The 24,340-nt window shown below is 46.9% G+C and overlaps 1 protein-coding gene across 3 annotated transcripts; it reads left to right on the forward strand.

Moving 5' to 3' along the window:
* The first annotated feature begins 83 nt into the window (after window positions 1-83).
* On the forward strand, window positions 84-24,331 carry LOC6532396. 3 transcript variants are annotated; one of them, XM_002093111.4, is made up of 5 exons: window positions 84-551; window positions 16,944-21,703; window positions 21,772-22,558; window positions 22,619-24,048; window positions 24,113-24,331. In XM_002093111.4, exons 2-4 carry the CDS (start codon window positions 17,813-17,815, stop codon window positions 24,010-24,012), a joined length of 6,072 nt encoding a protein of 2,023 aa, XP_002093147.1. In that variant the 5' UTR covers window positions 84-551; window positions 16,944-17,812; the 3' UTR covers window positions 24,013-24,048; window positions 24,113-24,331. The 3 variants fall into 3 exon arrangements, with proteins under 3 accessions (XP_002093147.1, XP_015049325.1, XP_039230533.1); XM_015193839.3 differs by having other exon boundaries at window positions 21,772-22,555; XM_039374599.2 differs by lacking the exon at window positions 84-551 and adding an exon at window positions 10,592-10,986.
* Window positions 24,332-24,340: the final 9 nt, after the last annotated feature.

The raw sequence follows: 24,340 nt of genomic DNA on the forward strand, positions 1-24,340 counted from the left end.
GAGTCTGCGGTAATTTGGGCTTTTGGTATTTAAGTGACTAAGCTGAACGGTCACTCTAGCGCGGCCGCCAGTAACTTTTCACATTCCGGCTGCGGTCACACTGCAGAACCCCTTTAAACCGCAGAAATCGCTCGCGTTTTTTTGTCGCGGCGTTTGACTTTTAAAAAGATCGGAAAGAATATTAAAAAGTTGTCTTGTGCAAAGGATCGAAACGACCGCGTTGCAAACCTAATGCCAATTGGCGCGAGTAACGGCGGATAATTCAGAAAACGGGAGAAACAGGCAAGCGAAAAAGCGAAGTTGTGCGGAAAAACCAGTTTTCTTTTTGCCCAGCGAGCAGCAGCAACAACAACATCGCTTAGTTTAAAAAACAAGCAGAAATCCTGTTCAGTCCTTAATTAAATAGCCCCCACAAAGAAATCAAAAGAAAAATGCCAATGAAAGTGTCGTGCAATAAGGCCAATTAATCAATAAAAAAAGGAGTACGAAAACGAGCTTTTCCCCTGCGATTCCTGCGAACTAAGCTTGTTTTAAGCAGACTAACTAAAAACGTAAGTACAAGCCAAGTACACGTATACACACACAATCTTGTAAATCGCCGAGTTTTGCTGTTTTCGTGTGGGTTTTGGCATCTTCTCTCCTTTTTCGCCTCCTTTTTGGCCGCCTCTGCAAGTGTGTGTGTGTGTGTGCGTGTGCGTGTGTGTTGTGCAGATGGCAGGTAGAAAAGAAACGGTTGATAAAAAACGTTTCAAGGGCGGACGAGAAAAGTCTATTTTTAAACTCCTTTGTGGCTAATTCGGTGCGCCATTTCATTTGATTGCCCCCCAAAAATTGAAAGTAACACTTTATGTAATTGCTGGAAAAGCGTAATAGTGTGGCATCCCGGGGAAAAATCAATAAATCAGCGCCGCTGCAGCTGTGTTCTCGTCCTGCATGTGTGTGTGTATGTATGCGTGGGCTGTTTTGGAGCCAGCGGGCGTAAATTGGGGTAGGAATCGTAACCTCTCTCTCTCTCTCTATCCCCCACACTCTCTTTTATCCTTGCCTTCTTCCTCGCTCTCTCTCTATCTCTCTCGCTGACCCACACATTCACGCAGGCTTTTGCCATCTGTGTGAGCCGCAAACAACAAATAAGCCGCCATAAAAAACGCGTATTTTGGCGGCCCCTTCGCCCGCCGCCCACTTTCGCCCCGCCTCCTCGGTGCATTCTGCCCATGCAAACGAGAAAAATCAATAAGAAACCCACTTGGCCGCAAGAGCTGTGAAAATAACAGTCATCTAAGACCGAATGCAAACATGGAAATAAGTTATTAACCCAATTTGCATATGTGAGAGCATCATCACACAAAAAGATGAGAAGAGAAAACGTTAGCGACTAGTTCAAAGAGTTAATCAATCAAACCAACACGAAATTCTGCGAACCGCAATTAAGTGACTCAGTCGGAATTCAAATACCAACAGCTGTACGCGTTTAAATTTATACGCTTAGCACACACTCGTTTCTGTTTTCCATTTTCTGGACCCTCAGATTGGCCAAAAGATTGCGTATTAGCTGCAAAACCAGAAGCGTGGGCATTCCGCGTTGGCCAAAAGTCAAGTGGCCAGTGGACTTAGGGGGCTTCCGATGCGTCACTGCTCCAGTGCACTTCTTATCCTTATCTCGGCCAAGTACATTCTATACTTAACATGCTATACCCATGCACCCATGAAAATCAGGGGAAACCTATTCAAACTTATTGGGAAATCCCAATTGTTTCTGGGAAACTCGGTTGCCAAAGTTGCTATTTTTAGGATTTAGTAAATTTAGCGCCTTCCGCCAATCAATCAAAAAGCCTTTTGGCCAAAATGCCCGCGGTATTACGGATATCATTTCATATCGCGGCGCCAGTAACGCGAGATTGTTTATGTTTACTTATCATAAATACGAAAGTGCCAGCGTTATCAGTTTGTGAACTTAACTAGCGGTAAATAGAAGTATCATTTAAATGATTCATTTGCAACATAAAATACTTTTACTTTGGGATCCATTACTACTAGAAAGAAGCTTCCTAACTAGTGGGATAGATAGGTTTTCTTTTAGCATAAGTTGGGCGCGGTTCCTCTTGACCAGTGACCACTGTACATGGCACATGAGCTCATTTCACTTCCACCGCTGACCTAGAATCCATTTTCCTCTAATTCGCCGCAGCCACACTGTAATTTACAACAGTTCGCCAAGCCTCACTTACTTTAATTGTCGCATTTGTTTCGACCACACATGGTTTTCCTCTCAGTGTGTGTGCGAGCGAGATGCAGCAGGCATGACGCCATGTTGCGTGCTCCCCAAGGGGAGGGGGTGAAAGAGAGTGAGAGAGAGGGTGGTAAGGAAGAAGGGGAGGAGAGCAAACAGCTGACACTTGACTCTCCGCAGCAATGGCAATTACAAATGTTTTTACCGTTAGGGCTACCGCCTTTTGCTCGTCGCCCGTTTTCCATTTCCATTTCCCTTTCCATTGCTACTTGCCTTTGCATTTCCATTAGCGTAAGAGCGAACAGAAGCGGAAAACAATGCAAAACATATTTTCAATTAGTTAATCAGTCGCAGTGCCAACAGCTGTGCGTGTGTGTGTGTGTGTGTAGGTGTGTGTCAGTGGGTGTGTGTATGCTCGACAGATATGGAAAGTGCGACCCTTCATAATCACTGTGGCTTGCAAGGCACAGCAATGGCCAACTGTTTAGTATCACTCACGGATGTTTGTATGTTTGCCACATTGTTTTAAATGGTATTCTTTAGGGATTCATAGTTCAAAATAATAAAGATCATGTTAGTTTAATTTAAATAGTTATTCGCTCTAAGATAAAACTCGAATGCATCAATAAACAGTCAGACTTCTTTGTTTATTTATTGCCTATGCTGGCAGCACCCACAAAATACATAATATAAGAGGAGATAAGCTCTTGGGCAACCAAAATATCGGTTGCAGGCAATGTTTACTGTGTTTGCTGAGCCTGAGCCCTCACCTACATTTGTACTGTATTTGTGTATTTGCCGGCTTTCCACGTTCGCCGGCCTCGTGTTTGTTTGCCTTTGTTTGCTGCCTTTCGTTTGTTGGTGTGAAAGTGAGTCAAATGCGATATGCCTACATATGTACCTGTACATATGTATGTACCATGCATGTGTACTCCCAATTCCCCACCCCGATCCCCGTACACCCACGTTCCCCATTAGTTTCTGCCTTATCAGCAGGGTCTTCAGTCTGTTTGTTGTGTGGCGTACTTTTCCATCGAACTTTTAATGGCCGACCTGCAGTCGATTTAATTGTTGAATTTACGGCTGTTCCAATGTCTGCAACTAATTTGGTGCACTACAAAAATAAGAGCAGCGCAGTAAAGTGCATTGGATACACTTTCTCATTAGCATTTGTAGTTTCTGACTTGTGCAGCTAGTAGATACATAGTTTATACATACTCGTATGTACATACATACATAATGCGATTGAAGAAGTTAATTCGCGGCACCCCTTTGGCTCATTACTTTGAAATTCATCGGTGGGCAAACTTAATTAGCCGAATGGCACACATGTTGCAAATTAATTTGAGTTATGCACTGCCAACCTCCGCCTTAATTGTCCACAGATTAGTTTCAGCCGGGTGTGGCTCCATAGCCCATTCACACATTCACACATTCACCCATTTGCCCATTTGCCATGCCAAGTGCGCCTGGCGGGTGTGAGCCATTAGCTTCGCGGCTAGAATGCGTTGATCCCAGTCGCTTGGCAAAAGTGTCACGCAAGCTGGGAACTGGGGGATCATCATCAGAAATGCGGGAGATGGCGGCGATGGAGGAGACTCATCACGTTCCACTGCCCAGCTGCCCAACTGCTAATCGCTCCTTGTGAAGAGCTATTTTGGGGCACGCTTTGTTTACGTTTACGTTTGCGTTTGGCCCCCGGCATTCGAGGTGGGCGTATCCAAATACTCGTATATTTTTGGCACAATTCGCCGATTTTGGAGGAGGAAGTGGTCGAAACAAGGCGTTAAGAAGGGCGTAGGTGGCAGGTCAGGTCGGTGGCATGGGAATACTCGCAGTGTGCTCCGCAATTGGCCTCAATTGGAGGCTGCAATTGCTGTGTGAATTATGCAACAGCAGCTCACATCAATCAGTTCATAAATCATAAATCAATCATTCACCCAAGACTCGAACGGCGAGACTTGCGGCCAATCAAGCCAATCAAAATGGGACTCTCGATGTGCCCAAAACTCAATAAACGCATGTTTATGGCCATAACGTGTGATTTATGTGCCCATTCGACATTCAAACAGGAAAACTGCAATTCCACACATAGGTAACCTTCGGCACCTACGAAAATCAATTTTGAATTTGCATGCCGAAAAATTGAATAGAAATATAATTTCAGAGTGTTTTTCGCGTGCAAAATTATGCAAATTAGACAAGTCAACGCGGCGGGGGAGGAGGTGGGGCAGCTCACGCCGAAGAGAAACCGAAATTCCACTTAAACAACAAAACAATAAAACAACAATGGGGCTTCTAGCACCCTTCGGATGCGCTTCGCAGCGCAACTGAAGTGCTCAAACAGCCGAATGAGCTGACGTGGCACTTATCGATTGATTTCGACCATTACGAAATAAGCCGCTTGGGGGGTCAACTCAATGCAGCCACTGCAAGCGGGGAAAACTGCAGCCCATAGCTATCTAAATTAATAAAAGTATAACATTTAGATATCTACATACACCACTTACCAAAGATAAATGATCAACTGCTACATGACTCCTACTACTGCCACTACAGCTAATGCCAACTGCTCATGAGCCCCGTTAAATGATTAGCCCAGTTAATAGCTTGTAAGGGCAGCCCCTTAATCACCTTCTGGGCGTTAAGCAGCAAAACACACACTGTTATGGCATAAATCAAGCAACACTCAATTCCACATGGCAATGTCCTCCAAACGATGTTTTGATCATCAATAAAACCTCCCGCGATTAATCCATTTTGGCGGCACGACACAAATGACTGGCTTTTGGTCATTTACCTTTCGGCGCTGCGTGAGTTTATTCCCCACCCTTTGGGCCACACAAATCAAGATAGATGGTTTATGGCCAAGTTCTAGGTGTGCAGATCGAAAGAGGGGCTACCCGGGATTGGCATTGGCCCCAAACTGGGATTATGACCAACGCGTCGAGCGTCGCGTTTTCTGTGTCACTTTGCATGTGATTCACGCGGCTTTTCCTTGGCGTGTCGCCTTTTCTTTTGACTTATTTGGCCGACTTTTCCGGCAGTGATATATGTATATATAAATTAGTAATATATTAAATAGGCAAATTTATACTTAACATCACAAAGAGACAGTTCCCTATATTTTACATTGCTTTTGTGAGTAATTAGGTACTTCATTAATTATAAATCGCTAGAAACCAGATCCTCAATATATAGTTGGCATTGCTATATCTTCCACACCTTTCACTCGCCATTTTCCACCCCGGTTTTCTTTTCTCCCCATTTCGGTCACTGGAATTCCGCCACTTGGCTCCACTTTCTTTCCACTTCGGTTTGGGCATGGAAATTTGTCAACTCGCCGCGCTTTATTTGACCTGTTTGTCGCCCCGAGCGATCGCATTATTGTACAATTGTGCGGCTTACAACATAATTTGCCAAATGTGATTAGCAAATTATGGACATGGACAGCACTCGCAGCTTGGAGCTCGCCGCTTGGAGCTCGCTTTCAATTCAACGCTTCGTTTAACTGTGGCAAATTGAAAGCGCGGCAGTCGGGGCAAAAGCAGAAAAAAACAGAAAAATAGAGAAAAAATGGCAGACATGAACTAGCAACAATTACAGAAAATTGAAAAGTATACATACGGTTTTGTGGCAATAATAATACAAAAATTGCCCAGCATCGAGTTCATTGACTTTTCCTCTCTTTTTGTCTTTATAACTGTGGCACATTTTTCTCTGCCCCGCGGGCACCAAAAGTTCTCCCCGCTTCGCTGGGCTGGTTTTATCCTCACTGTTTTTGAACCACTACGTATTTACTGGCATTAGAACCAGCTATTGTCGATCCATTGTCGCCGCTGCGAAAGGCGATCCCCAACTCGATCCCCACTCGATCCCCATCCCCATTTTGATCCCCATCTCGATGTCGTCATTATTGCGTGGGCTCCATCGCTCGGCTTTTTTGTGTGGCCTTTTCAGCCATTACATGCCGCGCATTTATTTTAATTAGACTGTGTAATTATGCACTTCGGTGTGTAATTCATTGGAAAAAGGCACTCTGTGTGGGTGACGCGGGCTAAGCAAATTGTAAACAAATTCTAAACAAATTCTAGGCAAATTGTAAACAAATTCTAAACAAATTGTCGCAAATTGAAAGCGCAGTAAACTCTCGGTTTATGGGCCATTTCAACTTTCTAGGAGTGTTTGCGGAACTGCACATAAAGTCCGAAATTAACGTTCCCCCTTTTGACATCTGCTTTTTGGGCACTAAGTTTGTTCTTTATTAGCAGAGCTGTGTTTTAGGCACTTCTTAAATTCTCTTTTGTTTTTTACTAGTAGATATTATATTCAAGCAAATAAATCATTAGTTGCTCCATGCTAATGATTGTTCCTGCTGTCCAAATATTGGATTTCAGTGTGTTTCCCATCAGAATTAGCTGAAACTCCAGAAGAGCAAGTCATACTAGCTTATAATCCGTATCAAGTAATCTTGAAACATAACTAGTTTCCTAGGATTGGAGAAAGAAGCGCAAAGATTGATGATGGCATCAATGGAACTTGTTTCCATACGCAATGTTTGACACACAAAAGTATCTGAAGCTAGGCCATATTTGTTATTATTAATATTTAAATATATTTTGGTTTTAATGCCTGTTGATTGAGTATAGATATATGTTATGCTATTGGGGCATGCCCCGACATCATTCATTCGCATATTTGAAATTGCTGAATATTTGTTTGTGGACGAGTGACTCACCTTCATGAACTCACCCTCAGTTGAGTCTTTTTTGGGCTGGAAGATGCGCTGCGATGAGTCAGCAGCAAACATCATATACTGGTTGTACTATAATACTTTATAATAACTTACAATTGCGACGACTTTCGTTTGGCAATTGATGAAAAGTCGGCAGGGAAATCATTTGCTGGCTGGCAAGCGGCATTTTGCGCAATTAAAATAAGTGTAGTGGCATTTTCCTTCTTGGCTCTTTGCGCAATAAAAGTTTATTAACATTTTGCACATTTGCCTGACAACAAAACAAACACAGACAGACAGAGAAAAAGACAGACATAAATGTTGCTTTTCAGCGGTGGACGACCGCAAAAGTTGGTTAAGTTAGCTGTTGGATTTACGTACGTAACGGCACTTGAGCATGCTCACTGTTGAATAATGATGGCGCATAAAAAATATGCATTATACTCTACTCGTACGTTACAGAAAATGGAAAAGCCGTAGATTAGCAAATGAGCTTGTTTCCCTATCTCTCCATCTCCGTATTCCGTTTTCCCACATGCAAATACCGCCTCCGCGGCCACGCCCACTGGGGCAAACTTCCTCTCTGGCGATTTTCCCAAATCGAAGCCAAAGAAAAGTAAAACTGCGCTTATCTAAGAGCGCTTTTCGCATCTAAGCGGGCAGTTTTTGTGAACTAGAGCCAAACTCCAATCACAACAATGCAGTGCAGAGTGTGGAAAGTTGGTGGGGGGCAGTTTTCCCCACACTCCCCCCACTTTGCCCTTATCTCCAAGTGGATTTTCTATTTTTCAAGCGCCTATCAATGTGCTGAGCGCACTCAGACGTGGTGCACTGCACAAAAAGCCTGTTTCTAAACGGAATTCACATATATAGAACATGTAAAAAGTGGTTAATCCAAGAGAAATAACTTAACTACATGCAGTGTAAATGAAATAGTAAAGTAAGCCCTGTAATGCTACTTAAAATCACTTTGAACACACTCCTTTTTGCCCAGTGTGCTCTCGAAAAACAAACGGCAGCAGATACAGATACAGATACAAATACATATACAGATATAAATACAAATACAGATACAAATCCAGATAGAGCAGAATGGCCCGCGTATAACAATAGCTACTCAGCGTTTGGATCCGCTGACGCCGTCTAACTGCCACTGCGCTCTAATAATTATTTATAATAATTACTTTTTTTGTTTTTTTTTTTGTGCTGTTGCCTGCTGTTTCGGACATTAGCAGTTCTTTTCAGTTTTCGGTCTTTCAGTCGGTTTCCATCTCTATCGGGCTTAATTGATCTGGCTGCCAAAAGCCAAAAGTAAAGTGTTTCGCCGCGTTTCGATCGAAATCGAGCGCTGACCTTGGCGCTTGGATTCGTTTGGACTTTAAGCGCGTAATGGCCACATTTCGTCGGGCAAAACGCACTCACTTGCACTGACCGCGACTGCAAATTCGTAAATTATAGCCCCACTGCACGCACTTTCCCACTACTGCACTATCGCACTAGCCCAAATATTATTTTTTGGCACGCCAATGCAGCCGGCACCCAGGAAAAAGGAAAAGTCGGGGGAAAACGCCTCACTGCCGACATCAAATGCAGCAGCACAAACACACAGCGCATTTGTCGTCGATCCTGACATTAAACATTTTCGCAGTCGACAATGTCAGAAATGATGGCCAGCTGCGAAGACGAGCGGAATTTCTTGTCTGCAATATGCCCCAACTGGAGATACCCTTACTTTAGGCCAAGCTAATGCACTTATTATCTAAGATTGCTTGTAGCTCCTAGAAGTGACTTGTTTCCTTGAATTTGCATGCATGTATTGAGAGTAATTGAATTTAAGGCGCTTCATCTTTCCCAGCTTTCTGCCAATTTGCATTGCAATCGAACTGCATTATGTATGCATTATGCCCTGCTTTCGGTAGGGAATATCCCACACCAGCTTGCACTTTTGTGCATCTTCTGCTTTTTTTCTTTGTATATTTTTGGTTTTTTTTTGGGCTGTGCATGTGCATATGGCTGTGAGTGTGGTGCTTCTTTCGCTTTGTCGCCTCGAGGTCATAAATATTTCGTTTTCGTTTTGAAATAAAAATTCACATCTGCAAAATAAACTTTTCGCCAGACTCTTCAGACTCTTTGTTCGTGGAATTTGGCCGTGCGTATTGCTTTTTGGCCCGGCCAAAATTTGCATATCAACAGAGCGGCGGTAGTTTGAGTTGAAGGGGTACGAAGACAGTGCGCGACATGTGCTTAGGCACCCGAAAGGTTGAAGATGTAGCTGAACTGCTGGCTCACCTGCTTTTTTTGGGCCATTTGTTAATGTTAATGAGTAGTTGCGGCCCGAATGGAGAGCACGTTCCAAAGGCGCTGCTGTTTGTTGGCCAAGTTGCGTGGAAATGGCATTAAATTGTGATTTATGCTTACAGCCAAAACGGTGGAATGCTTTGTGCCGATTTCTGTGGCTTTGGCTATAACTATGAGGTGGCTGTTCCTTCTGGTTTCCTGATATTTTGTGCAATCAACGTGCATTGAACTTTCGCACCTCGTCGCCTTTTTTTTTGTTTGGCTTTGTTTATATCTCGTGGGGAATACGAAATTGAGGCAGGTCGCTCTTTTATGGCCAAATAAGCCTTTCATATCAGGCGGAAATATAGGCGACATTCACCCGCATTTCAAGTTGTTTACCCCACTGAGTTTTTTGGTAGTTTATGTCTATAAACATCCGATTCGAGGCGAGTTTCATCCATACAATCGCCAAATGCTTTTCTAAACAATCCTCATGATTTGGGTTTATGGTTTTTGTTGAAACATAGCTACACCCATTTACACAACTCGATGATTTATTAAACTATAAAGCCGCATCAGAAAATCATTGGATATTTTCATATTTCACTTCGAAGTGGTGTTATACCGTGTAAATGTTTCCAATCAGCAGAATTAGCATATGTTTATAACATTTTGTGCATATGGAAATTTTTTCCTAAACACAATGTTTATTTAACTGGCATTTGTTTAGGGATATTTGATACCCTCTTTGTTGTGGCGAGAATTCCGACTTGTAAAGCGTTTTCCCACATTTTAAACATGTTTTGTGCAAAACTTCGCACTCTTTCAGTGTTTGTACCTCTTAATGATTCTCAGATACTTGCTTAAAAAACACTTGTAGAATCACAAATAGGTACTGTAGATAAATATATAGTGCAAACCTGCATAGTTTGTAGTGTTTTAAATGACAAAGTGCAAGCATTTTTTCCAGTGCATTGTCGGCTTTTTGTGTTTACTCTTTGGCGAAGACAGCCAGTGCTTTATTTTCCGCACATATCACAAAAAAAACTTTGAATTTGCATAAAGTTTCACACGCCGGCCCCCAACACACTCACACCAACGCACTCTCACTCAGTTGCAGCAGCCCCACTCTCTTTACGCTCTCTTGCCGATGCACTTGCATCACTCTCTGCTCCCGTAGGCTCACTCTCCCACTTCCACTCCTACTCAATGGCTAGAGCACGCTCGCGAGAGCCGCAGCGCTGCGCTCTCTCTTTGGGGCTGCTGCCCGCTCACCCAGAATGGATCTTTGACTCAGTGTGCTTTGAGCTGTGCTCGCGAGCGTATCGCAGAAATATTGCTGAATGCTTTAATGATTTTGTATTTATTCAACGCGTCACTGTCGCGCGCGTTGCCATAAAACCAAATAGATCGTAAATTAGGGTTTTCGAAGTTCGAACGCCGCTTTTTTTTTGCCGCTCTCTCCCATTGTGTTGTATCTCTATTCAACGAATTTCGAGACACGGCGGCAAGCAAATTTGATTAGCAGCTATCAAAATTGTATTTTTTGCGCTTCGACGTGTCGGCATTTAATCAGCAATTCATTTCGCTGTTTCCAATAATTGGGCAAAATCCGAGTTCCAAGGCCCCGCATAAAAACTTCCGTTTGTCGCCGTATAAGGTGGTCGTCATAAAAAGCGAAGAAAACCAAACCAAAACAGTGCCAACGAATGTGTAACAAACGTGTATGCAAATCAATTCTGTAAGTTTCCTCAGCGTGGGCACTTGGCCATAAAATATATAAAATACTATACGCAAATCGTGTGAACAGATGCCAGTGGAACTAGATATGCACAATAATAATAATATTAGCAGATCATACAAGTAATGTATTCTGGCATCCAAGTGTAAGGATAGTTAGGTTGCGAATTCTATAGAACCAGTGCAGCAAACATGTGAATATTTACAATATGAATATTCACAAACATATTCACATTCCACACACACTCACACCAAACAGCTGTGCTTAATGTTTTCACAGTTGGCTTGGCTTGGCTTTGGCTTTGGTTTTAGCCTCAGTTTTAGCTTCGGGCCAACTTGGGCTCGTTTACGTTTTCGCTTGAGATCTGTTGACTGGTCTCGATTTTTCGGTCTCGTCTCATTTGATTTCAAGGGCCGCACATTTTGACGCCTGATTGAGTTACAAGCGGCGCCCCACCGCTCGTAAATCAGTTTTTAGAGCCGTACTGTAAGCTGGTGCCTAGTACAGGGGAGCGTGGCTAAGTTGAACTTGTCAGGGAAGCCAGTGAAGTCTTATGAGTGAGTGCAGGAATTAATCACTGACAGTTTTTTGTGTGCATACCGAATGATAAATTTGTAATGTGTAATTGCTTTTAAGTCAACTAACAACTAACTGGGGTTTGTTTTGCTTAGCGAGGCTGTGCTGTACCATTGAACAACATACGTCGACCTCTTTGCACTCTGCGTGATCTTTAATTATGAATTGATATAATTAAGCGCCGCTGCGTGGAAGGCTCCCACAATTTGCATGTCGTCTCATTCCATTTCCATTTCGAGTCCCACCTCCAATTCACTTCCTTGTCGGCGGGGGAAAAGGTCAAACTGAAGTCAATGCCAGGCCGCGTCTGCTAATTAGCGCTGCACTGGCTTTGCGCCTTTGAAAGTACACTGTAATTGCACTTTACGCGCTTTTAATGACTCGACTTTTTGTGCGGCTAAAGACATCAAAACATGAAGAAATCAAAAAATCAAGAAATCGCCGGTAGCCTCAACTCGGCGCTGATGCTAATTTAAATTTTGATTTATTATCACGCTCGCCTGCAGTCCGCGTTCGCATTCAGGGTCACTTCCCCTTTGTAGTCGCCTCCTCCAAAGTTTTTCGAGCTCGTAATGAGTTTGCTTTGCTGGGCGCAGATAGAGATCGCTGGTAATCGGGTGCAGTGTCCTTGAAAGCGAGCCAAACAGTGGGCGGTGCACTGCGAGAAAAGGCACTGCAAGCTAACGCCATAGTATTAAAGTTAATTCCTGATATGTACAAGCTCTATCCTAGGAACTATCAAGTTGAATTTACTACATATTGCACTTAATAGTTGAATTTACTACATATTGCACTTAATAGTTGAATTTGCTACATATTCAACTTAACAGTTTCTAGAATAAAGTTACTTTGTGAAGTTGTTACTTATATTTTCGAGTGCATAGTGGGCCTTAGTGGTTGCCTTAAAATCACTGCCATTACTGACCTCGCAACCGCTTTCCCGAGCCCTCGCCTTTTAGCTTTTGGCCTGGCCAAGTGCAGTAAGTAGTTTGTTGGCTGAATGAAGAGCCACGTGCAGTGGTTCCCAGTGGCTGTCAGTGGCCAACGAGCCAACGAGCCACCCAAACCACCCATAAAACATTCGTGGCCAGTGGCCAGTTGGCAGTTGGTAGTTTCCGAGTCAGACAACGCCTCAATTCGGTTTGTTGGTTTCTGGGCCGCAGACGAAAGTGAATTCTATGGTTTTCCCTTCTGGTTTCCACTCGCACGCAAGGTTTAATGTGTGTGTGTTTTCATTTTATTTTCCGCTCCTCTGCCAGTTTGGAAAATCAGCTAACGATTGTCCATGCATGGCGCACATAATTGGCCCAAACGCCAAATCGACAACGCATTGTATTTTTGTTTTTGCTGCCGGAGATGTTGGCGTGACGAGCGGTAATCCTGTCGAGGCAAACACCTTGGACTTAATGGCGCTTTCGATCAAGGTCTCTTTAGAAGTTACGGTGTGTGGTGGCTAATGCCTCTTTAGCTACTTTCGATTAAAGTCCTTTAATAATAGAATGAATCTGGTGGTGAAATCTCACATACTGCATTTTATATGTGAGTGCTTGAATAGCTTAGCTGTATTGATTCAAGATTATTGTTTCCATTGCCCAACTGCTCGTATCTCAGTCAAGTTCGTGACTTTAAAGTTATCACATTTCATATTCGTTTATGGGCTTTAATATTGTGTCACTGACAATTGACTAGCCAATAAATGATTGATGATGCACCTCTTTCAGCGTTTTATTACAAATTAATGTCTTGGCTCTATCTTAACTTTGCCCCGTATTTAGTTACCTATTTCTTGTATAATTCGTTGCTCTTAATTGCGATATTATGCAAACCCCATCTCTAGATTTCAGACTCTAGACTCTATAGACTTTACTATATAGACACTGCCTGAGGGCGCATCATTTGGCGAACAATTTGCCCAGCAATTTGTGAGTGCTTCACTGGTCACTCGTTGCCATTATATTGGCTTGTATGGCGGATGGCTCCATCGATTTGCAAATCATCGCGCGATCGGCGAACCCCTCCACTTGAGAGACCCGCCCAACAAAACGCAGGCCATTATGATTGTTATTCCTTTCTTTTTCGCTTTTTTTTCGCTTTATTATTTTTGCTTTATTATTTTTTATATTTTAATTCCTATCGAAGCGCTGCTCGCAACAATGTGTTCCCCTTATAAACTTATCGTTTGTCACTTGGCTCTATCTATCTGCGCTATCTCTCTCGGATCCATCGAATCCATCGGATCCACTCCAGCGGTGCGGCGACTGGTTTCGGCTGGTTGGATGTGTTGGATGTCGCTGGTCGGGAATAGAGCCACAGTCATTGGCATTCACAGCACACTCTACACTCGACACTCGGCTGTCCGCTGCTTTGTTTCTAACAAATAAGATGCAAAATTAATAGAAAAGAATAATTTATTGGGGAAATAATAAAAGGGGCATAGGTTGTGATTTAATAATACAATGAGTTCCACTCCCTTGTGGCCTCTGGTTTATGGAAACTTTGCAATGACCCATAAAATATGCTTCCCAAATGCATAACTCAAAAAGTGCATAGACCAGAGGGGTGTTCTTTATGAATTATGTCACACTTCAGTGGAATATATCAATATAGGCAGTAAGTGCAGCCTGATAACTTTCTTAGGTTTAGCTTATACATTCAGAACTTTGTATCAAAGTGCCTACTTGAAACTGAGTACCAAGTACCAAGTGCCCATGTACCTGCCCAACTTTCGCTTGTTCCCTAAGTTTCCTAAGTTCTCACCCAATTACCTAGTATATCTACGACAGTCTTCTTGATTTTTGGCTCCAAACTCCAGATATCTGCTGCCCACATTCCTTGTACTTCGCTTTGTTGGTTTGTTGCCAATTTCCTAGAACGCTAGATGCCAACATGAGCGAGTATCCCCATGGCTTACAAGCTCACATTGGCGTTGGCTTGGGATCGTCATCTAGCGTCGTCATCGTCATCGTCATCGCCAAGTTGTTACGCCCAAATTTGGCAGCAGATTCAAATCAGCCAGCGATCGTTTTATTTATTCACTCCATCGGCAGTTTATATCTTGTTTGGACCTGGTCCGTCCGTCTGTCTAGTGGCTGTTGGCTGGTGGCTGGTGGCGTTGTTCTAAGCCTTCGCCACTGGGTATTACTCATGCCCGACCTTTGTTTGCCATCCGAATGCGATAAATGGGTTTTATATGAAAGTCGCATATAGAAATGTGACTATTGAACGGCGTTAAGTATTGCCAGGTTCACTGAGCACGACGTGGGCGTTTCGTTACGCGATTCATTTCCCTGGGATGGCATAGTCACTTGGAGATACCTTGGGATGCCTCGCATCTCTATGAGCACATTCCAATGGCAATCCATGAAAATTTACTATCTAACTCCTAATTGGATTAGGTTTATTGTTTGATCATAAACTTTTGATGGGGGTTTCCTAATAATCCGTATACAATCTTTTCCATGAAGTACCATCTGCATACATGGCTGATCATCAGGAAAGTAGCAATAAAAGCCTTAATTCAAAAGTCACACATCAATGACTATCGTTTAATGTTTAACGTCTGCCATTAGCTATTTAATTACACGAATTTCGTGTAGAATATTAAGTAAACCCACATTGGCCATATATGGATTGTGAAGCATGGATCGAGGAGTCTATAAATCAGCCACTGGCGAATGCTGGGAAAGAATGAGGTGAAGTCATAGCCGAGCACAGAACGTGCAATTATCGAGTTACAAGTGGATTCGTTTTATTTTTCCGTTTTCCCTCCGCTGATTATGGAGCTTGTTTCGGTTCACCTCATGCATATCGCGAAGTGAGCCGTAAATTACATAATTGCCGTACGTTTATCTGCTGAAAACTGCCACTGCTCTGGATACTACCAGTATCTGCGATCCGTGGCCTTTGTTTTCGGTGCGGAGGGTTCATTGAACCCCTGAACCCCAGGATATTCATCAAGATCTGGCGCAGTGCAGCGATCGATATTGCCGATTGATATAGCTGATTGAGTTACTCTTTGTTTGGCTGCCGGACAGACGGGCTTTTGCACACGATTTGAATGATCAACCACTTGATAGAGTGCGGAGCTTATTGGTTATTAGTGTTCATGATCAGCGATTTGCTGTGTCTTTGTATGCAAATTTCATATATAGCATCTTATAATATAATATATGCGGCTTGATCGTGCCTAAGAGATTTTCCTTGTCTACAATAGCATTACATTCTTTCCGCTTATATAAATAACTGGTAAAGCACTGCGAATGCCGGTAGCTTTCAGTTTCAATTCCGAGCTAAAGAAATGCTCAAGAATTCGCGCGTGTTTGTAAATCTGGTATCTGTGTATCTTGTTGAGATTAATTAGGAATTCATTTCCCATGCTTCTCCCGAGTATGTAAACCTTTACCAAGGTGTCAAATGAAGCACGTTTTATTTTATATTCCAGCAACAAACTTTACCTTTCTGTCAACTCTCGGTGAACTGTGCAAATATTGGCTGGGCAAACATCTCTTAATGTTTTCATTGTTTACGCGTAGGTTCGCTGAAATGCTCAAGGCGTTTTTCCAAACTGTGCAAACAGAAAAGCGCCGAAAGCCTTCTCAAGCTTGCGTTTCCAGGCGGCTAACTCATTCCGCTGCCCCCAACAACAAGTTCCCCACATTTCCCCATATTGAATTTCAAACGCAGCGCCACTCGCCTGGCATGCACTTGCTACCGAGATAGCAAATTGCCATGGAAACGGAAATTCTATATGTTTGCCAGCCTGGAAACCCGCAGAAGGAAGCACTCGGCCGAGGGTCATCCCATTGCTATTGCAGCCTGCGGTTTGTGGTGTCCAATGGGGTGATGCAGGCAGCTGGGAGCTGGCCACTGGCTTTGGTGGAGATTCCGGTGGGTGCGACTCATTGACGTCACTCAGATATGGCTCGAATTTCGATGTTGCTATCATTCCAGAGCCACAGACAAGTGCTCATAGGTTGAAACTTGCTTGGGAATTTCCGTAAATATATACAAATATAATAAGCAGATGGTATAGAGACAACCGCACAGCTTTCAGGTCTATACAGAATAATATTATTTATTTCAATGTTCAATCAAATGGCGATGTTATCCCATTGATATGCAATGGCTGCAATCTGTTCTTGTCAGTGTTGGAAATCGACATTAATCAGAATTCAGCATTGAGTTAGTCACTTCCTGTTGGGATGCGTCAACGCATTGCTTAATTACTCGGGTCTTAATAATTGGCAACACGCAAATTATAAAAAGTTTAAAGCCAAGCAAATGCAATAACTTTTGTCAGCCGTTTATTTGTTTATATGTGCGTATGTATATTTGCTGTATCGTGTGAAGTAACTCATGTTTTTCTCTCTTATTTTTTGCAGTTTAATTGTGCAACTACAACTACAACAAGAAGAGCAACAATAGCAGCAGCAGCGGAGTCTCAGCAATTGGCACAATTGGCGATAAATCAGCAGCAGCAGAAGAAGAAGAAGAAGGTGGAGCGGGCAAAGCAGTGTGAACTTTAGCAGACGCAGCGGAAAAAGAAAACACAAACAAACGAATAATAGCGGTGCATGCAAAAAGGGAAAACGAATAAATCTACGAACAACGAACTGCAAGCGAGAGCGAGATAGCAACCGCTGTCTTTTTAGCATTTGCGACGCGGGGGAGTAGAAGTAAAAGTGCACTCAATGATAAGAGAGTGTGCAGTTGGAGTTAAAGCAGTGCCAGTGGAAATGGAAACGAAGAGAAAGGAGGTGTTTGAAGAAAGAAGTGCATGAATTAAATACAATCGGTAGCTACAAAGAGCAACTGGGTATTAAGAGAAGTAACCGGAAGAGAAAAGGATTACGCCGACTTCTTAAGAGCAAGCAAGCAGTGCACAGGTCGTATTCTGAATCTCGACGCCCCACTCTCGAGTATCGATTTTGCCTTCGCTATTTTGCCACTTGGTATTTTAGTTGGCAACCGTTGACAGTTGGCAGCTGCAGCGGGAGTCGCGGAGGCGGGCCATCAGCATGTGGCCCTAGACAATAGCAACAACAATAAAACGCAACAAAATAAAGTGCAAAAATAGAGGGGAAACCTGAGGAGAGGAGTCGGAGGAACCACTTGGCATTCAGGCAGCGAAGCATAACCAGGCGGTTGGGCTTAGACCGGAAAAGCGTCGATGAGTTGAGAGCCCCTCACAGCCACTCCACTCCACTTCACCCTCTAACCCTCCAAAAACCCCTCCGAACTCCGTCCCGCAATGGATGCGTCGCCCCTGTCGCCGGAACAGGCACCCATCTTGGTCACGGGGAGGTCATTGGACCAGCAGGTGGACGCCAGTTCGCCCAACCACTCGAACTACTCGAATCTCACGAACAGCAGCAGCGGCAGCAGTGCCAGCAGTCCCTCGGCCTGCTCATCCTCGTCTTCCTCATCCTCGGCTCCGCAATACAGTGCGGATATCCGGGCGGCTGCACTGCATCCACAGCAGCAACAGCAGCAGCAGCAGCAGCAGAGAGGATCTGCCTCCGGATCGCGCTCAGGATCAGGATCAGCGAAGACCTGTGAACTGGACGTGGGCGAGGAGCGGGATACCTTCTCACCCGTTTCCAGTCCGGATTGCAACGGAGCTGCCGCCGTGAATGTTCTGCCCTCTTCGAGTGGCTCTGTGGACAACAAGATCTACGAGGGAGGCAGCAAGGTGAAGCCCCCCTCCAAGGAGGAGAAGCAGCGCCAGAACGAAGAGATCGTGTGCATGGAGACCTCGACGGTGTCCACGGAAACTGGTTCCTGGGAGTCCATGTACCCCGCAGCAGGCGTTGCTCCGCAAGCTGAACCCGAGGAAATGGAAGCCTCTACGGTTTTCAAAGGCATCAGTGCCAGCACGTTGCTGCGGGACCTGGAGAAGCGGGATCAGCCGTTGTCCACGTCGGGAACCAGTGCCTGCTTCATAGACGCCTCCTCGCTGAGGGACGAGGACGAGGTGCTGTCCTTCCCCAGTCTAGATGGTCACGGTCAGGAGGAAGAAGTCGGGCAAGAGGCGACTGGCGACGAGGAGCCTGAGGATGAGCCATCGCCCACTGAGCAGCTTGAGCAGTTTCACAAATCCTTTGCCAGGTGCAAAGGCGTGAGACTAACACAACAGCAACAACAACAACATCAGCAGCAGCAGAGAGAGCAGGAACAGGAGGATCCCCCTGACGAGCCGGCGGAGGAGCGACATGCTCCCATGTCGGTGCCCTACAGCTTCCAGCACAATGCCCAACACTTCAGTGTGCTGCCCCTGGGCAGCAGTCCCAAGTTCACCCACCATCAGCATCCGCACAACCAGAGTCAGCAGCATCATCCCGATCTCAGCTACACCACGGACTACTCCTCCAGCAGTCCGGCTCCGAGTTTAGTGTGGTCAGAGCAGGGCAGGAACCACCAGGGCGCCTCCTCCTCCACGCCCCACAACTCGATGGTGCACATAGAGCCCGCGTCGGCAGGGAGCAATAACTCCTCCATTCACCGGGATTACACGCTATCTTCTTCACTGTCGCATCACAGGGACTCGGGTGCCTATTGCAGTGATGCCACGGATTCGCCACTGCCTCTGCCCCGCACTCCCAAGAGAAGTTCCAAGTTCGATGAGGCCAATCCCATTGTTTCTGGCGGAGCATCCATTGAGGATTTCCGGGAGAAGCAGTGCGAGAGCCCCAGCATCAAGAGACGCACAGACACTTGCCCGATAGTTTCGGGCGGATTTGTGTCCCTGGACTTTGCGCCCACTCGCCCGCTGGCGGATGACGACGACGAGGAGGAACTGGGTGAAGATCCTGAATTAGCTGGTGTGGAAATGCGCGTGAAGACGGGCGTTCAGAGAAAACCTGTTCCCGGCATTGCTTCCTGGGTGGTGGACATGAGTGACTGCCGGCCGGAGAGGCGGAGGAGCACCAGCAGCACCACCTCCAGCTTCCGGGAGCGCTCCGACTCCAACAGTTCGCACAAGAGCGGCTGTGGCTTCTACGTTTCCTTGGATGACATGGACAGGAAGCCTCAAGAGCAACCAAAGGCAGCAGCGGTGGCACCTCCATCGCAGCTGAGCAAATCCTACACGGCACCCAAGTCAGCTGGGTTCTTCGTGGATCTTTCCCAGAGCGCCAAAGATGACGACGTGGCAGCAAAGAGTCAGGAGGTGACCGAAGACAAGGAGGAAGCCAAGCCAGAACCCAAGAACATATTCAGTATGTTCATTGATTTTGGCGAGCAAAAGACACCGCGCTCCAATGGCAGAAAGGAACCATTGAGTCTGGCGCAGAGGTTGTCCAGCTCCTTGAGCTCTTCCGCTTCGAGAAGGGGAGACACCGAAGTGATGAAGTCCAGCGCCAGTTCCACGGAGACCCTGATGGCCAAGAGCGCCAACCAGAAGGATGTGTCTGCAGGAGCTGGTGAGAGCAAATCCCTGGACTACAGATGCAACCTGGAGCCACCGCTAACAGTGGCTGCACTGCGTCGTCTGTCGCAGCAGCATCGCCAGCAGAGCGATCCCGCCAAGCGCCACAGCTGGGGCAGCAATGGTCAGCCGGAGCAGGCATCCGGATCGGGAGCAGGCAACGATTGCAAGCGATCCATCAGTCTGACTGCCAACGGAGCCACCGATTCGGGAGCGGGTCTAATGAGCATCATAGACAAGCTGCCCATTATATCCAAGGCCTCCTCCCTCTCCATCGATAGCTCCGTTTCTCCGTACGATGATTTTAGTGGATCCAATCCTGGAATAAGCAGCTGTTCGGAGGAGGAGCAGGGCCAAGTCCAGGGACGGATCAAGAAGAGGCGAAGGGATGTTCAAATAAATGAGACGTATGACAAATCCAGCTTGGCTTCGGTAACTGAGGGCATTCTATCCAAGGACTTGTCGCCCGCTTCCAATACAGACACCGATGATCTCACCTTCCAGCAGGACGAACAGCTTGCCAAGGAGCAGGCGGAACTGGTTGCAATGCCCCTCCAGCTGACTAGCAGCTCCAATCGCACCAGCAGCGTAATGGAGACCATCATCGAGGCCAAGGAGACGGCCTCGCCCAAGAAGCAGGTTACACTCAGCAATGGCCATACCATGGAGTCCTTACACGCCACCATCGAGAAGCAAAAGCAACTGCTGGAGACGGTCAACGAGCACGGAGAACAGACGACACAGCAGCCCTCCCAGATCCCCTCGAGCTTCGTCAAGCTGTCCGACATGGATAAGCCCGTGAAGCACGATCTGCAGTCACCGGATTCGATGAGCAAGAGCGTGGGCAACAACCACAGAAGCTCCCAGCTGGGTCAGAGACTCTACAGGGATGAGAACCGTGCGCGTCCCCACTCCTGGGCCATGACCCGATCCACGGGCAACACGTTGCAGAACTTCACCAACTCGGTGGACAATATAAGGAGTCTCTCGCGACTGTTTCCAAACTTCTCGAAGGAGTTTTCAAACTCCCTGCCCAACGGTATGACACTGGAACAGGTGCAGGGTCAGCAGGTGGACTACATCCAAACGGATCTCAGTGCGGACTCGAGTCTTGCCTCCAGTTTCAGCAGATCGGGAATGGATGAATCCTCGCTGAGCTGCAGGCAGCCCAGGCGTTTGGGGGAGGATTTGCTCAAGATGTTCCTGCAGGAAATTGCCACGGACATGCTGGTGGAGGTGCACGGTCGACGTATCCGTGCCCACAAGTGCATCCTGCGCTCTCGTTGTCAATACTTTGCTGCCATGCTGGCGGGGCACGGATCGCAGAGCGTGGTCTCCCTGCAGGGTTACTCCTATGCAGCCGTGCATTTTGCACTGTGCCACATCTATTCAGGTGCCTCGCACCCACCGGATGGGATCAGTCTGATGGAGCTGGCGGCTCTGGCGGACTTGCTGGGACTGGAGGGTCTCAAGGAGGTGACCTCTCATGCTCTGAAGACGAACTACTGCCACAACTTCCACAAGCCGTGCTCCGGCTGCACCGATGGCATCCTGCAGGTGCTACCCGTGGCGTTGAACCATGCTCTGGATGATCTGTACAGGAAGTGCCTGCGCTGGACGTGTCGCCACTACCTGAAGGTGTGGCCAACCAGGCAGTTCGCTCAGCTGCCCCCAGACATACTCGGCCGATGCCGCCAACAAATTGTCGCGTACATGGTGTGTATTTGGCTAAACTCTTCTCTAAATTAAGTGGATAACCTTTCTCTACTATTTTTAACCCTTAGACATCGGAGACGGTGCTGGACACGGTGCTCGATTGCGACCACTTGCTGGCCCAACTGTCGGCCTATCGCTGGGGCCACGTCTGCGAGCAACTGGTGCGGGAGATCTTAGAGGCAGCGTACGCCTATGTGGGCGACCACTTTGCCAGCCTGATCGCCAGCGATTCCTTCCTCTCGCTCGGCCACGACCGCAGCAGGCACATCCCGCGCTTGGAGACCCTGCTCCTGCACACGGCAGCGGAGCTCACTCCGGAGCAGGCGTGCCGTAGCTATCAGCGGGTAACGCGCCTTAACACCGTGCTGCAGGCAAAGGTCATCCATATGCCGGCCAGTTTGGGTCAATCGGAGCTGGCGCGGGAGCTGCAGGGTCTGCAGGAAGAGCAATTGGACTGGCAGCCGGAATACATTCGACTGGTAGGAGCACTCGTCTACGCGGTGGAGCAGTGCCTCATCCGACAGTGCTCGAGAGCTATGCGCGTAACGGCCTGGCAACGCATGGACCTGGAGCTACGTAAGAAGATTCAGACGCTGGCCCGTCTCACTGAACCACTCGACATGAAGCGGCAAAACGGCAAGCCGGTAAGCAAGGCGTTTTCCTTTGGCGGAAGCACACGCAGCCAGGACCTCGTGCAGATCAAGTTGGCCATTCAAGCTCAGACGAAGCGAGCCCACGCTCAAGAGACACTCATGTACAAAGCTACGCAGACCCAGGACGCGTCTGGTGGAGCTGGCCACGTGCAAACTGCCGATAGAGGAGTGCAGGCGAATCATGAGTCCCGGGAAGGAGGTAGTAAGTTCAATGAGTTTGATGATGATGATTGATGAGTTAACCATATCTTTTATTATCCAGGCAAACTGCTCAAGTCCAACTCCCGTGCGTATGTTCCGCATCGCGCCAGCTCCCAGGTGGCTTCGGAGCGGAACAGCTTAAATCTTCATCGACGCACACAGTCAGAGGCTCCGCCAGTGACCCACAGGAAGCCGAATGCAGTTCCAGCTGCTACAGTAGAATCAAAGTCTGCCCAAGGAAAGGCTACCACTGCAACTGCCAAACTTGGCGAAGTGCGACCCCGTTATCTGGAGCCGCGTAAGCCAAGGGCTGTGGCTCCAACTGCAACAAACGGCCATGGAGCCGGTCCCGTGCGCAGTGCCACCAGCTCGAGCATCCCAGCCAACGGGGGCAGAAAGGCGCCAGCCAAAAACCTGCACATCTCCTCCAGCGACAGCTCACGAAACTCGAGTCCGGCGGCACGGAGAGTGCAGAATGGCACACGTCTGGGCAACAAGTCCAGCAATCTGTCCATGGACAGTCTGGCATCGCCGGCACGTCGTGCTAAGAGCAGCTCTAGGGGACCACAGGACCGATACTCCTCCGACCAGAACTCGCTGGCGGAGAGCATGAAGAGCTCTGTGATCACCAACAAAACGATCTCACACGAGTCGCTCTCGGGTAGCTCGAAACTGGCCAGAATTCAGCAGATAAATGGCCATACCAAAGGAGCTGCAACGGGAAAAATCAAGGCAACGCAGCGGGGCTCCACTGTGGGCAATAAGTCAACCCGCCAGCTGAAGCAACAGCACAACGCAATGGCCTCCAACGGGTCCAGTCCCAGTTCGGTGCACACGACCAAGTCAGCGGCCAGTCGCCTCTCCTCCGTCAGCAGCACACTCTCCACGCGGGAATTGTTTAAGCAGCGCTCTATTTCAGTGCCCGCAGGTGGCACAGATGGAGCGCCAAACAAGGGGCGTCACAGCTTCCTGTCGGCCAAGTCCCGAGAGATCCTGGCCAAGCGAGCGGAGAAGAACAAGCTACAGCAGCAACAACAGCAACAGAAGCAAACTGAAGCGCCTGTCGAGGACCGCGGCTCAGTCCAACTGCGGTCGTCCGCTGGCCCCCTGCGCTCCTCCTCACATTCCGCGGTGTCGAGCATGCTGCAGCAGCATAATCTGCGCAACAGCCTTCCCTCCAACATTCCCACCAGACGCCCCAATACGCTGCATCTGAAGAAAACCACAGCGGCGACAAACGGAATGGGCGGCCCCACTAAAACCACCACCAACGGAATGTCGAATGGAACGTACAAGTCGGCCCAGGCGGTTAAGCAGAAGCTGGACCTGCTCATCGATGCCCAGATAGAGGGTGTGGTGCCCAGGGAGCGTGTGGAGTCCAAGCTGGAGCGCTCAAGCACCTTTTGCAAAGACAGCGCCGATCTGGACATCAGCGAATTGCAGATAGTGGAGTAATCGAGTAAAGAATGATAAGCAAGCGCATCAAATGGGGTGAGCATGTCGACTGAGGTTCTAAATAAGCAGGGTAACCATATCGAATCTCTTATCTTTCCAGGTCGTATTAAATATGGCCCCGAATAGATGTCGACCCGAATCCAGAACCATACACGTCCCATAAGGCAACACTAGTCAATAATCTAGCATGCAGCTGCCGTTGCAGTTGGCGCATGAAACCATTATACAATAACGATAATAACGAGATGATGTTACTACCAACAGACAACCGCGATAATTAAATACGTTATGACAGACATCCGGAACCCAAAAACAAACATAACAAGTT

The sequence above is a fragment of the Drosophila yakuba genome, chromosome 3L, assembly GCF_016746365.2.
Source record: "Drosophila yakuba strain Tai18E2 chromosome 3L, Prin_Dyak_Tai18E2_2.1, whole genome shotgun sequence".
Taxonomy (NCBI): domain Eukaryota; kingdom Metazoa; phylum Arthropoda; class Insecta; order Diptera; family Drosophilidae; genus Drosophila; species Drosophila yakuba.

Coding starts and splice junctions, on each gene's coding strand:
- LOC6532396 (XM_002093111.4), top strand. CDS start 17,813: ATGGATGCGTCGCCCCTGTCGCCGGAACAGGCACCCATCTTGGTCACG. Junction 21,704..21,771: donor AACAAATTGTCGCGTACATG/GTGTGTATTTGG, acceptor TTTAACCCTTAG/ACATCGGAGACGGTGCTGGA. Junction 22,559..22,618: donor TGAGTCCCGGGAAGGAGGTA/GTAAGTTCAATG, acceptor TTTATTATCCAG/GCAAACTGCTCAAGTCCAAC.